The following is a 13242-nucleotide window of genomic DNA, read 5'->3' as shown; positions in this document are numbered from 1 at the left end:
TCTCCCGTTCGAAATGATAGCAAACATGCAAACATGCAAGCAACCTTTGAACCCCTGAGTGGCCTGTGGAGTAAGAGTGTGGCCAGTGACGTCAGAGGCACTACCCCATATGACAAAGCATTTAATGCACATAAGAGCCACGGTCAGATTTCACTTCCAGCTTTCCCGGAGAATCACAGAATCTGGAATAAAAAAAACAAGGACCGAACACGGGGTAAGACTGCAGGACTGCATTATAATAAGTTCCACTAAAGGCTACTATTCCACTATACAATAATGTAGTATGGAATTTATGTATTAGGTTCATTATGTCTAACTGTTTAAAATAAACACTTTAGGTTTTCTTTTGCCTTAAGACATGTAAAAGTTTTTATCTTTTACCTATAAAATAATAACTAAATAAGGTAAAAACTTTTACATGTCTTAAGGCAAAAGAAACATTTTTGTGTAGAATTTGTCGGGAGTTGACACGTTTTGTTATTGCACAACGTGGAGACATGAAGCCACTGGGGGGGAAACATGCGTTTGTGAGTGTGCTGTAGCATGAGCAAACACACCAGGTGGAAATGTGGAAATGCCTGTAGCTAGTTTTAGCTATTGTGTAGCTATTATTGATGTTGGACAAGCATCTTCATGACCATATGGTAAATTGCCATATTAAACTATATTTACAATAATATTTAAAATATTAAACTATATTTACATAATTGCAAGTATAAGGTAATGATGTGCAAGTTGAATTTGACTTTTAGCATGTGTCTGTAGGATCTGTGGCATTCATACTTTTGGGCCCCATAAATTGAGCTTTCTCAACTTTTACTGCAAATGACAAATTAGTGAAGCGCAGCAGTAACATTGTTAAGGAATAAAGTATCAAGAATGGACACACCGACGTGCAGTGTTTTACCTGAACTAGTTCAATGAATGATAGTTCATGAACTAGTTCATAATTTGGGCGAACTTGAACTGAACAATCACTGTGTACTGCATGATGAACGAACTATGAACTAGTTCATTCTGGTGCCTGTGAACGAACTGCATGTGCCTTCGTTTAATAGGGTGCCACATTTCCTTAGTGTTCAGGTGAAACCCCAGCCAAATACATTTCAAAAAACAATAATATAAAATGACATGTAACACATATATGTTCCATGTTCTGATAAAAAATGAATGCCTGTCTGCGGTTTTATATAAGCTTTGTGAATGATATTGAACAATATAACTCGCAATCTCTTGCAAAAAAAGAACTATGTCTAGTTCATTTTTGGAAACTATGAACGAACTGTTCACTATGAACAATAATGAACTATGAACAAACTAGTTCATTTTGAAATGTGTGAACTGAACTTTGAACTAGTTCCTGTAGTAGAAAATTAACTTTCCCAACACTGCAGACGTGCACACCATACCTTGCCTGGTTCTTGCCCGACCTGTAGTTCCGCGGAGCTTCGTGAGAGTGCCACCAGGGGGCTTCAGAGTTACAGAGAGAGAGAGAGAGGTCTGGTAGGAACCAGGCTACATCACACCAGCGTGCTCTATTATCTATAGGACTAATACACCGTGCTGTAGCCTATAGATTAACTCAGGGGCTAAATCTCAACATCCCTGACATTTGGCCGAATCCAAAACCAAACCTTGGATTTGGTCCATCTCTAGTTTTCTGAGTAGCTTCATGAGATGAAAAAAAACCCTGAAAATCACAAAGAAATGAAAAATAATCCCGATTTTATCAGGTTTGCTCTGAGACTTGTGGCCTGTTTTCTTGGCTAGTCACAATTCTTAAGGCGATCACTGCAATGTTTTGCATGTTCTTGGGTAAGGACATGTCTATAGAATTGTTCCGTCACACTTCTTTGATATCTTAAGTTGATGTTTGCTGGCTGATGGTGGATAAGGAATCAGATTGACATCTATACTCCTGTTAAAAAAGTTGGTGTTTCCTGTTTTTGTTTTTCAGGTCTTCCCACCTGCAAATGCCTGGCTTACAGTAATGGCATCACAATTTCTAATGTCAGTGAAAGAAGAGCCAGAACAAGAGGACTTTGATGACTTCCTATACTCTTACATACAAGCACATCAAATAGAAGATGAGAAGCCTAAATTGGAACAAAATTTTAAAACTGAAATGTTCGAGTTGCCTACAGATCCTGAGCCCGACTTCATGAAGGTCTTGGGGATAGAAGAAGAAAAAGAAGAGGAGGAGGAAGATGAAGTTGGACAGTGCAGCCAAGATTCATCTTCAGCAGAACGTAAGCCAAGTTAGTATGACTTTCCATAACCTCAAGCATGTAATGTCATGTCAGTGTGTTTGCATGTGGCCCTTTTACATTAGCACCGGTAGAACCGCTCAGCCGCTCAGAATTTCAAAGAAAATATTTTATAAAATATTTATAATATTGCTACCACTCCTTAATATATGGCGTCACACAATGGAGTCAGTTCTACAGTGATATCCGGTAAAAAGTTCCAATACCAGTGACATAGGAACCATTATACATTTTTTCTTTTTTCATAGTTTATGTTTTAATGTTTTATATCAGGTTGCTACTTTGTATCAACCAAAATCTTAAGTCAAGTCATGGTTGATCCTAGTATTTGTCTTCTGCCCATTCTGGTGGGCCCATTCACTGATTGCTGAAAAAAACTCCACTACTTCATAACATTGCTATGACGTTATGGAGAGCCTCAAATAACAGATGAAGACTTGTTCATTTCAATTTTGGTGACATTAAGGTTATAACATAGGGCACAATAACAACACAATAGGTTGCTATGGGCACCAAGCGCGACCAGGTTCTGGTCTGCCTAAAGGGGCGTGTCCACCAGCGTCAAGCACAAACATTTTATTTGAATAAGATTCAAAATAAAAAATACTATATTTTGATTGTTCTTGTCTATGATGTTTAGTAATGTCAACAAAATTGATTCTGAATTCTAAAAAAATAATTTAGTGTGTCTGTAAAGAGGGCTAACAAACTACAGGTATCAGTGACAACAAAACATTATTGCTAAAACGCTGGATTCACCTTAAATTGAACAGATGGCGCCTCTCTTCTAGCCTGGTTCTCACCAGACAGTGTGTGTGTGTGTGTGTGTGTGTGTGTGTGTGTGTGTGTGTGTGTGTGTGTGTGTGTGTGTGTGTGTGTGTGTGTGTGTGTGTGTGTGTGTGTGTGTGTGTGTGTGTGTGTGTGTGTGTTGCGATGGTTGCACTGGTTGCACTGGTTACCGATCGCCGCCCGGATCAAGCACAAGGCATTGACCCTTGCCTACAAAACCATCACAGAAACGGCCCCAGCTTATCTGAAGGACCTACTAACGCCTTATGTTACTGGAAGAGATCTGCGCTCATCCAGCACAAGCCGTCTGGCTCTGCCATCCAGTCGCTCTAGGTACTCCCAGTCAAGATTGTTCTCCGTTGTGGTTCCCAAGTGGTGGAACAGTCTCCCAGAGGCAGCAAGACTAAGCACCTCTCTTGCAGCCTTCAAGAAACAACTAAAGACATTCCTCTTTCGAGAGAATCTACTAGACTAATGATTGAACTGGCCTTGCCCCAGGGCAGAATCCTGACATTATGTTTAGTTTAGTTTAGTTTGTGAGTGTGTGTTTGTGTGTGTGTGTTCTCATTATTTCCTCTTTATTTAAAAAAAAAAAAAAAAAAAAAAAAAAAAAAACTAACCCCTCTTTGTAATTGCACTTGTTGTTCTGTATATCTCCTGTGCACTTTGTATTTGCTTGTGATGTTGGCTTGATTATGTCCTCTTCTGAAAGTCGCTTTGGTTATAAAGCGTCTGCCAAATGCAATGTAATGTAATGTAATGTAATGTGTGTGTGTGTGTAGCTCCGGAGTCCCCTAGTGGAGCAGAGCTACACACACTACCGTCTGGTACACAGCCAAGGAGCACGCGATGGCTCCAGCCAGAAAATAGACTGAGCATTTATTGCCACCCATCAAAAACCTTTCTGTTAATCTCTAAAGAGTTAATATAGTCTATTATCTGTCCTGTGAGTCCTCAATACGAGCTGCCGCTGATATTGAAGCAATAAATGCTCCTTCTATTTTCTGTCTGGAGCCAACACGTGCTCTCTGGCTGTGTACCAGAGTGTGTGCAGCTCTGTACCAGAGTGTGTGTAGCTCTCCTCAGCCGGAGCTACATACACACACACCGTCTGGTGAGAACCAGGCTACCTCTCTTCGTGATCATACATTACCATGCCCAGTTCAGCTAAGATCGGTCTAGAAATCTGACAGGGTGTTAGTAATCAAAATTACAGTTCACAGTTTAAAATAACTACTTTTGTGATTTCGCTAAACCAAGCATGCTAACCTCTTTGACAGTGACATTTGCTTGACTTCAAAGTTTGTTTTTCTCATAATCCAGACTGTAATAACCTACAGCTTTAATCTTGATATTAACACTAATTCAAGTACACATTTCCAAAAGACCCCCCAACAACTCAGATAGCTGCAATGGTGATTTAATAGATACAATTTCCCCCACTCCCCCATGCGAAAATAGAACACAGAAGAAATGTGCCAACAGAACCTCTCCCTTATTAATTCTCTCTGTTCTTACTGATCAGCTTTCTGTTGCTTTCTGGTGTCTTCAATACTGTTAACTATCCACAAGTTGTAAAAATACATGTGTGATTCAAGCTGAATCATACAGTGCTATTGTATGTCTTCTGGTGTGAAGGACTGCAACAGTCAAAGCAAAATGATCGCAACAGTCTAAGCAAAATGTGTTTAATATTATCTTTGAAATGTCTTATTTTTGTTGTAGGTGGTGATCAGAGGATTCAGTCTAATGGAAGACAGTGCACAGAGGGGAAACGATACACAAAAAGACAGAATCCTCATACAGCAAACAAGTTTCAGTGCTCTCACTGTGAAAGGAGTTTTACTTACATGGGCAGTTTCGAGAAACACCAGCGGATCCATTCACGGGGGAATCCATCTGAGTGCTCAAAATGTGGAAAGAGTTTTAATAACAAGGACTACCTTAAGCGACACCAGATGATTCATACCGGGGAAAAGCCATTTGAGTGTTCTCACTGTGGAAAGCACTTCAGACAAATGCACAAGCTCAAGCAACACCAGAGGGTCTATTCAGGGGATAAGTCATTTCAGTGCTCTCACTGCAGAAACAGGTTTAGCTGCAAGGCAGATCTCAGGAAACACCAGATGATACATACAGGGGAGAAGCCATTTGAGTGCACTCAATACCGAAAACCCTTCAGACAAATGTCCTCGCTGAAGCAATACCAGAAAATCCATACAGAGGGACAGCCATTTGAGTGCTCAGCATGTGGAAAGAGGTTTAGAAGTAGGTCTAGTCTCAAAAAACACCAGATGATCAATACAGGGCAAAAGCCATTTGAGTGCTCAGAATGCGGAAAGAGGTTTAGTAGCAAGGACTACCTCAAGCAACACCAGATGATCCATACAGGGGAAAAGCCATTTGAGTGTTCTGAATGTGGAAAGGACTTTAGAAGAATTGGCTACCTCAAGGTACACCAGATGATCCATTCAGGGGAAAAGCCATTTGAGTGCTCTGAATGTGGAAAGGGCTTTAGAAGAATTGCTGAGCTCAAGGCACACCAGAAGATCCATTCAGGGGAAAAGCCATTTGAGTGCTCTGAATGTGGAAAGAGCTTTAGTCAAATATACAGCCTCAAGAGCCACCAGATGATCCATACAGGGGAAAAGCCATTAGAGTGCTCAGAATGTGGAAAGAGCTTTAGTGAAATACACAGACTCAAGAGCCACCAGATGATCCATACAGGGGAAAAGCCATTTGAGTGCTCTGAATGTGGAAAGGGCTTTAGAAGAATTGGCAACCTCAAGGTACACCAGATGATCCATTCAGGGGAAAAGCCATTTGGGTGCTCTGAATGTGGGAAGAGATTTAGTCGAATATGCAGCCTCAAGAGCCACCAGGTTATCCATAAAGGGGAAAAGCCATTTGAGTGCTCTGAATGTGGGAAGAGATTTAGTCGAATATGCAACCTCAAGGTACACCAGGTTATCCATTCAGGGGAAAAGCCATATCAGTGCTCTCACTGCAGAAGGAGCTTTAGCCGCAAGGCAGATCTCAAGAAACACCAGATGATACATACAGGAGAAAAGCCATTTGTGTGCTCAGAATGTGGAAAGCGCTTTAATCAAATATACAGCCTCAAGAGCCACCAGATGATCCATACAGGGCAAAAGCCATTTGAGTGCTCAGAATGCAGAAAGGGCTTTAGTCAAATAAGTGGCCTAAAGAGACACCAGAGGATCCATTTAGAGGGAAAGCCATATCAGTGCTCAGAATGTGGAAAGAGATTTAGTAGCAAGGACTACTTCATGAAACACCAGATGCTCCATTCAGGTGAAATCCCAGGACACAACAGATGATCCATACAGGGTAAAAGCCATTTGTGTGCTCAGAATGTGGAAATGGCTTTACCCAAATTATATGTCTCAAGACACACCAGAGATTCCATTCAGGAGAAAAACGTAAGGGTACGTCTGTGTCCCCGGTTCTCTGAAGCAGATGAGTAAGACATCTCTGTGGGAAGAATGGGAAGAATATGGGAAGAATATTGGAAGTATGTTTTAAGATAACATGAAATTGTATGTTTCTTTATTTTATGTGATTTATATGTTTTATTAGATTAGGTAGTGGCGTCTTTTGGTCATAAAAAATAGGGAGGACAAGGAGGTGGTCAGTCGGATAGATGCGGGTAAATGGGGTTAGTAATAGCAGATGTGTTGTCTGGAAAGCTGACTTGTGACATCTATAAAATATTTGCAACAAACTTTGTATAATATATTATCATACATGACTGCCCAACGTGTTCGAGGGGAAAGAAAGAGAGGAGTGAAGAAAAATATTATAGAAAGTAGAAAGTTTCATAGGGAGTATATCTAACGTTGACCAAAGGCAGCATGGCATTTCACCCTGTCAGTTGGGTTTTTTTTTCTCTCTTACCATAGGCACAAATGGACAATTCTGAAGACCCTAGGAATGCCTAGGACATTGAGTGACTTGTATAGCCTAGGCCAAAGGGTTTTAAACTCAACTCCTTCCAACATATTCTTACAGATTTGAAAACATTTTAAACCCCTTTCATTATCTTATTTTAAAATCTTATTTATGATCCATAACATGGTACATGGCCTTCGATGTTGTGGTCGCCTATTCATTTTGCATTTGAGCCTGTGGTGAGGGACAGCAGCTGTGCAGCTGTGGAAGGAGGAATAGCTGGCTAGCGTTGTCTATGGAACAGCGTGCGTCTGATTATTTCACGGTTCCAAATAAAAAATACGTCGAAGGTCGCTCATATTACTTTGTAAATCTGTGCCTAGTATTCCTAATTCCACCCAAATGAAACTACATAACATGATGTACAAACCCCAACTCCGATGAAGTTGGGACGTTTGGTAAACAGTGAATAAAATCAAAATGCTATCATTTTCAAAACATTCAATCTATTCATTAGATGGAGAATAGTGAAAAGACAACATATTAAGTGTTAAAACCGAGAAAAAATATTGTTTTGGGGGACATATGTACTCATTTCTAATTTGATAAATCCAACACGTCTCAAAAGAGTTGGGACGGGGATCAGTGAAATTTAGTTAACATCCAAATAAGATAAAACAACAAAGAAGAACATTTCAAAATGAATTGTACTGAGGGACAATATAGGTGTCCAGGTATAAGAGAGAGACTGAGCATCACAGAGAGGCTGAGTCACTCAGAATTAAAGATGCAGAGGGAATAATTACCATAGTTATTACATATATTTTTGAATTCCCTTTGATTTACCACGATTGAGTGTATATAAGACATATTTTTGCTACTAAAATCATTGTATAGGTTCATGACATCCTGAAATATATATTGGCTGTAGTCTCACTCTAATTCCTGGAGTGCTAGAGCTTTTGAAAATTGACCATATTAAGAATGCTTAATGCGTGCAAATGATACAGGGGTGTAGCATTCTCCTAAGCACCTGAGCTCACTTGAAATAAACCCAGAAGACATGGGAAACTGTCCTTTGCTTACAGAAGTCAGCAGAAGTTGTAGAAGTCCATTCTTTTTGACAATAATAGAGCATTGCACATCCTGTGCTGCAGTGAAAATGGACCATCCAACTTGTGTTAGTGCTAGCTTCAAAAGTCAGCCTCCATGATGGCATGCGGGTGCAGTAGTGCATTGGTTAAGATGTTCTCACTCATCTGTAGAGTTAAATACAGTGCTGAATGGTATAAATGGGTTTTAAACAGCATGAAAAGCCACTCATGCATTATATTTTGAAGGGAGATCTTCGATTACTGCCACATAGTAAGGTGAAATTGCATTTTCTACTATGTTTTAACAGTTTGGCTCCATCATAAGGACCAGCAGGTGATAAAATGTAGGGTTTTTGGTCAAGACCTGTCACACTGTAAGCACTACAGAAAGGAAAACACTGCAAAACATGACAAGGAATACACCCACCATTTAAGCTGGTGAAATCATGTCCAAGATAGGAATTAACACTGTTTTTTGTATAAAATCATCTCATCGGTTAATGTATTTAACTGTTAAGTGTTGTCTTTTGTTTTGTTTTTAGTCTTCCTCGATATTTGCTGCCATTTATTGTCCCCGTCCCAACTCTTTTGAGACGTGTTGGATTTATCAAATTAGAAATGAGTACCTATGTCCCCCAAAACAATATTTTTTCTCGGTTTTAACACTTAATATGTTGTCTTTTCACTTTTCTCCATCTAATGAATAGATTGAATGTTTTGAAAATGATAGCATTTTGATTTTATTCACTGTTTACCAAACGTCCCAACTTCATCGGAGTTGGGGTTTGTAGGTTACATGTTGGATTATGAAGAGGTTAAAGCTTCGTGCTTCTCATCTTGAGGAGGGAGAAAAGAGCGCCAGTCTAGGGTCAGTGCATTCATGTGCAGCCAAAAGCATTCTTATTCCCATTTGTAAATAACCCTCTTTTGGGGGGAAAGCACGAAGGAGAAATGCAAAGACAAGCATTGAGACTATTATTTGCACATGTAGGACATGCTGAAACAAGACTACCTTTTAAAAACGTTGGTGATGGTCCGACCATTTGAGTCATGAATGCAATTTGCATCCGTGCTTCGCTTGCATTGTATAGTGATTGAGTGATGTGAGTGACTGATAAACACACTGACCTTTCCATTCGGTTTTCAATCTATATCCAGGGAGTGATATTGCGCGATTCACAACATGAAAACAGTTTATCTTTTCTTTGTATTTATTTATTAAGGGTTCATAAAACATTCGCCAATTACTCCAAACTTTCCACTGTCTGCTGCCGCATTCATCTCACACAATAGGCTTAGATTTGTGTATTGTTGTCATAATGACTGAGTCCATGCTTGTCATCTGTCAACCCAACTTGTCCTATTCTGATTGGCTTTTGATAAATTTAGCTTCGCTGATAGGCAGATTACTTCCATGGCTCTAGACCCGCCTAAAGGGAGGAAAGTCCTCCCTAAGCTCCATTCACTTCAATGTTAAAAAGTAAAGCCCGCGCTACGCCCGAGTTTTCACCATTTATAATGGAAGTCAATGAGGATGGAAGGGAGGACGGTCCTCCAAGGTCTATTATGTGAATTAGAAGCGCTAAAGTATATGTTTTTTTATCGCTAAATAGCTATAAAATACTAACAATTATATAACAAAGATATAATAAATATGTTTTGTTTTCAGTACTTTATACTGGAAGATCTGGCTTTATTATTTTGTGTTCTCCCCTTCCTCAATGTCAAATACGCCATTGAGATTATGTAGCCTGATCAGGGACCGGGGGTTGCAAATTCACATGTATTCGCATCGGCAAGTTGTGTCATGACCTTACCATGTCATGTTTTTAATAATATGCACTGCATTGTCCCTGCCAAATAAACTACAAAAAAATGTTTTATTAATAATTTTGTTTACTGTATCATTTACAACGTCTTAGGCACCAAAATGAACTCAGGAACCAAGAATACTGAGGCTGGTCGCCCGTGGTTATTAAAGGTTCAATGTTTAATATTTGTGGTAGTTTATTTCCAGAATGCATGTTGTCCATTCACAAAGGAATGAATGCGTACCACCACCTTCAAATTCTAAGTGTTCATTATGACAGGGAAATGTGCAGTTTTCATACAAGAAAAAGGGGGACCTCTCCTTTGTCCGCCATTTTGAATTTCCAAAAATAGCCATTTTTAGCTGCAAAATTTGGCTACTGTCCTTTGGTCAAAATAATAAATATTAGTTAATTATTAAGTAAATATTCATGAAAAGATTAGATTAGGCACTAGCAATATGCCAGTTTCCATTAAAACAGCAAGCAGTGTTGACAGGCCCTCACGCAGGGCATATTGGAGTCAGATAGACAGCCTTAAGCCTGCTGCACACTGGGCAATACGGTCACCGCATCACCGGAGTGTTCGCCACCTACAGAAAAACTCCTGCAAGCAAGGTCTAGTAGTGGCTGGTTTGAAACATGGCGGAGGGAGCAGAAAATGCCTCCAAACTTCTTTATTTGAACACTAAAAACGCTTCGTTTCACTTTTTTGTAGTGTGTTACTGATAAAGATCATGTGTGAAAAGTATTGGTGTGTTTGCTGATGAATTTGGTTTTCGTAATTTCGTATCAAATTATAAATGCTTGTTTCCTTGTCCACCTATCTAGTGTGGATTATATAATGATAAAGTTTGAACATTATCAACGTTTTTAACAGCTTAAAACGGCGTAATTTTGACATTTATCAATTCATTTCTTAGAAGGTCCGTGGGAAATCCTAAAGTGTTTATCATCGCCATAGCAACAGCTCTCTTTACCGCACGGTCAGGCACGGTATTTTCCGGACGTGTTGAAATATTTTAACGAATGCGGAGGCTCTCGGATGCAGACTTTCTTCCGCACCGGTCTGGCCGGACCCCAACCGCATATGGAATGCGGTTCTCCGTAGACAATGAATGGTTAACGGTCAAACCAGATTCGTATTACCGCATGTAACGTGCAGGGGCCTTTATAGTGGGCTCGTAATAGGCTCAGTCATTTCAAATTGGTGTTTAAGTTTGGTTTTCCAAGTTGAAGTTTTGGGTATATAGAACAATTTGAGTCCGAGTGTCAAACACACAGATAACAAAATGGCCTGCGGGGGGCGCTCTAAAATATATAAACTGCTATAACTTTTGATTAGTTAAACCAAATTTAACATATGAGCTATGTATGGATTCAGCATGAAGAGGAGAAACCAGTGAGCTAAGTATTAGGTTACCAGATTAAAAACACACTATGTAAAAAACAGACTTTTAGCCAATGGACAGCTAAATCCAGGCTTTTTTAAGATAAAGGGTGGAAATGCCCTCAAAGTTGCAATGAAAAATAATTTATTGTTACAAGTTATTGTAAACAAAGCCTGGGTTATCACTTAACTTGATTTGTTCAGAATATCCCTGAAGCACACAGATACTAATAGGATACCTATACACAAATATGGCTGCATATAGCCTAAGTTATGTGATATTTAGCACCCAACTTGCAACTTTGAGTGTATGAATTTAGGAACATGAGTACCAGCTTTTTGTTCCAATCAAGCCATAATTTTATTCACAACTTAAAAACTTTATATCTGGAAGAAAGTAAATCAATAATAATAATAATAATAATAATAATAATAATAATAATAATAATAATAATAAGTGCCTTTATGCACTTGCACCAAAATCTGGCAGGTCTATTTGTACACATACTAGCACAGCTGCACTTCACCTCTAGTTGGAATACATCTTTGGCAACTGCATCTTTGGTAGTGTAGTCCAAATCTGGCAACTTTTCATTTGTTACCAGATTGGGCAGGCATTTCTGGCAAATGCAGATAATAAGAACTGTTTTCATTCCTGTCAACTACGCTGGTAACAAATGGACAGTCCTCAGATGACAGAGATATCCTCATAACAGAAGATGATTGTGCCTACCATGTATAAAATAGTCCTATAGTATTATTTAGTATGCTTTCCAAAGGCCTCTGCTTGCCCCAGCAAGCATACTAATTGTTCTCCAACAGTTTATTTAGTATGCATGCGGGAAAGCATACTAACTGTTCATCAACAGTTTATTATTATTCTACATTTTTCCATTCACCTCGGCCTATGGGAATCGCCATTTATTAGTATGGCGGCTTTGAATCGTTGCTGCGTTCGAGATAGAGACACGGTTCGAGTGCCAAAGCGAACGGCTCGAACAGGGCTCAGGGTGGTGTATTTTTCGCTGGCCTACCCCCTTTCATTCGTTCACCAGACTTGTTTTTCCTCAGTTTTCTCTCTGTTTTCCCCCTAAAATGAATGGTAGAATGGTCAAGATGATGATGTCACAAACTGTGGCAGTTACAGTGAGAGGCGACCTGTCCTAGGGTTATAGGTATCAACTAGGTAAAGGCATTGTCAGAGAGGTCTTGGCTCTGAATACAAACTGTGTGAAGATCATAAGCCAACTCGTACAAATGTTTCAGAGAGCAGCTTTAAAATCCCTATGACGTGACCCCATTCACTTACGAAAAAAAATGTGTGAACAGCTCAGTGCATGGGCCTGAATATGTCAATTTTTTGACTGAACCATTTGGCCTAGAAAAGTGATCTCAGCTTTGACATGAAGAGCAGGGTTGTACCATTTGTGTGTCAATATCATCTGACAACTTGCAAAACTTTTGGAGATATGACAGTGTAAAAATAAGGCTGCACATATTACTCAGCTATTGACCGCCAAATTGTCACCTTTAGAATCTTCATTCATACACACACACCAAGGAGGTCTACATTACTTACTGTATCATTGACACACACACATGCAGCCATGTAGAACTTTAGACCTCTGCTGTCACCTGGGCAACCATGGCCTAATATGCTGCTGTGGCCACTCTATACAGTAAGTGGCAGTGGCCTACTGGGTAGGGTGTTGGTCTGTCAGAGGGTTGCAGGTTCGAATCCCACCCTTACCTCTCCCTACCCACCCATTGCTGAAAGGCACCTGAAGCATCTCCACACACACACACACACACACACACACACACACACACACACACACACACACACACACACACACACACACACACACACACACACACCTCTCTCTCTTTCTCTCTCTCTCTCTCTCTCACACACACACACACACACACACACACACACACACACACACACACACACACACACAGACCTCTATCTCTTTTCC

General features: G+C 39.8%; 2 protein-coding genes across 2 annotated transcripts in view; one reads left to right on the top strand and one right to left on the bottom strand.

The window, feature by feature from the left end:
• The window catches only part of si:dkeyp-72a4.1 (uncharacterized protein LOC100148058 homolog), a 233486-nt gene that overhangs the window by 150573 nt on the left and 69671 nt on the right, over positions 1–13242 (bottom strand). The window lies entirely within an intron of this gene.
• On the top strand, positions 5351–6397 carry LOC134457811 (gastrula zinc finger protein xLCGF3.1-like). The gene is made up of 2 exons (XM_063209778.1): positions 5351–5509; positions 5594–6397. Exons 1-2 carry the CDS (start codon positions 5351–5353, stop codon positions 6395–6397), a joined length of 963 nt encoding a protein of 320 aa, XP_063065848.1.

This window comes from Engraulis encrasicolus, chromosome 11 (assembly GCF_034702125.1).
Source record: "Engraulis encrasicolus isolate BLACKSEA-1 chromosome 11, IST_EnEncr_1.0, whole genome shotgun sequence".
Taxonomy (NCBI): Eukaryota; Metazoa; Chordata; class Actinopteri; order Clupeiformes; family Engraulidae; genus Engraulis; species Engraulis encrasicolus.
The sequence above is the reverse complement of the archived record's forward strand: the minus strand, read 5'-3'. Positions and strand labels throughout refer to the sequence as shown.

Coding starts and splice junctions, on each gene's coding strand:
- LOC134457811 (XM_063209778.1), top strand. CDS start 5,351: ATGATCAATACAGGGCAAAAGCCATTTGAGTGCTCAGAATGCGGAAAG. Junction 5,510..5,593: donor GAAGAATTGGCTACCTCAAG/GTACACCAGATG, acceptor GCTGAGCTCAAG/GCACACCAGAAGATCCATTC.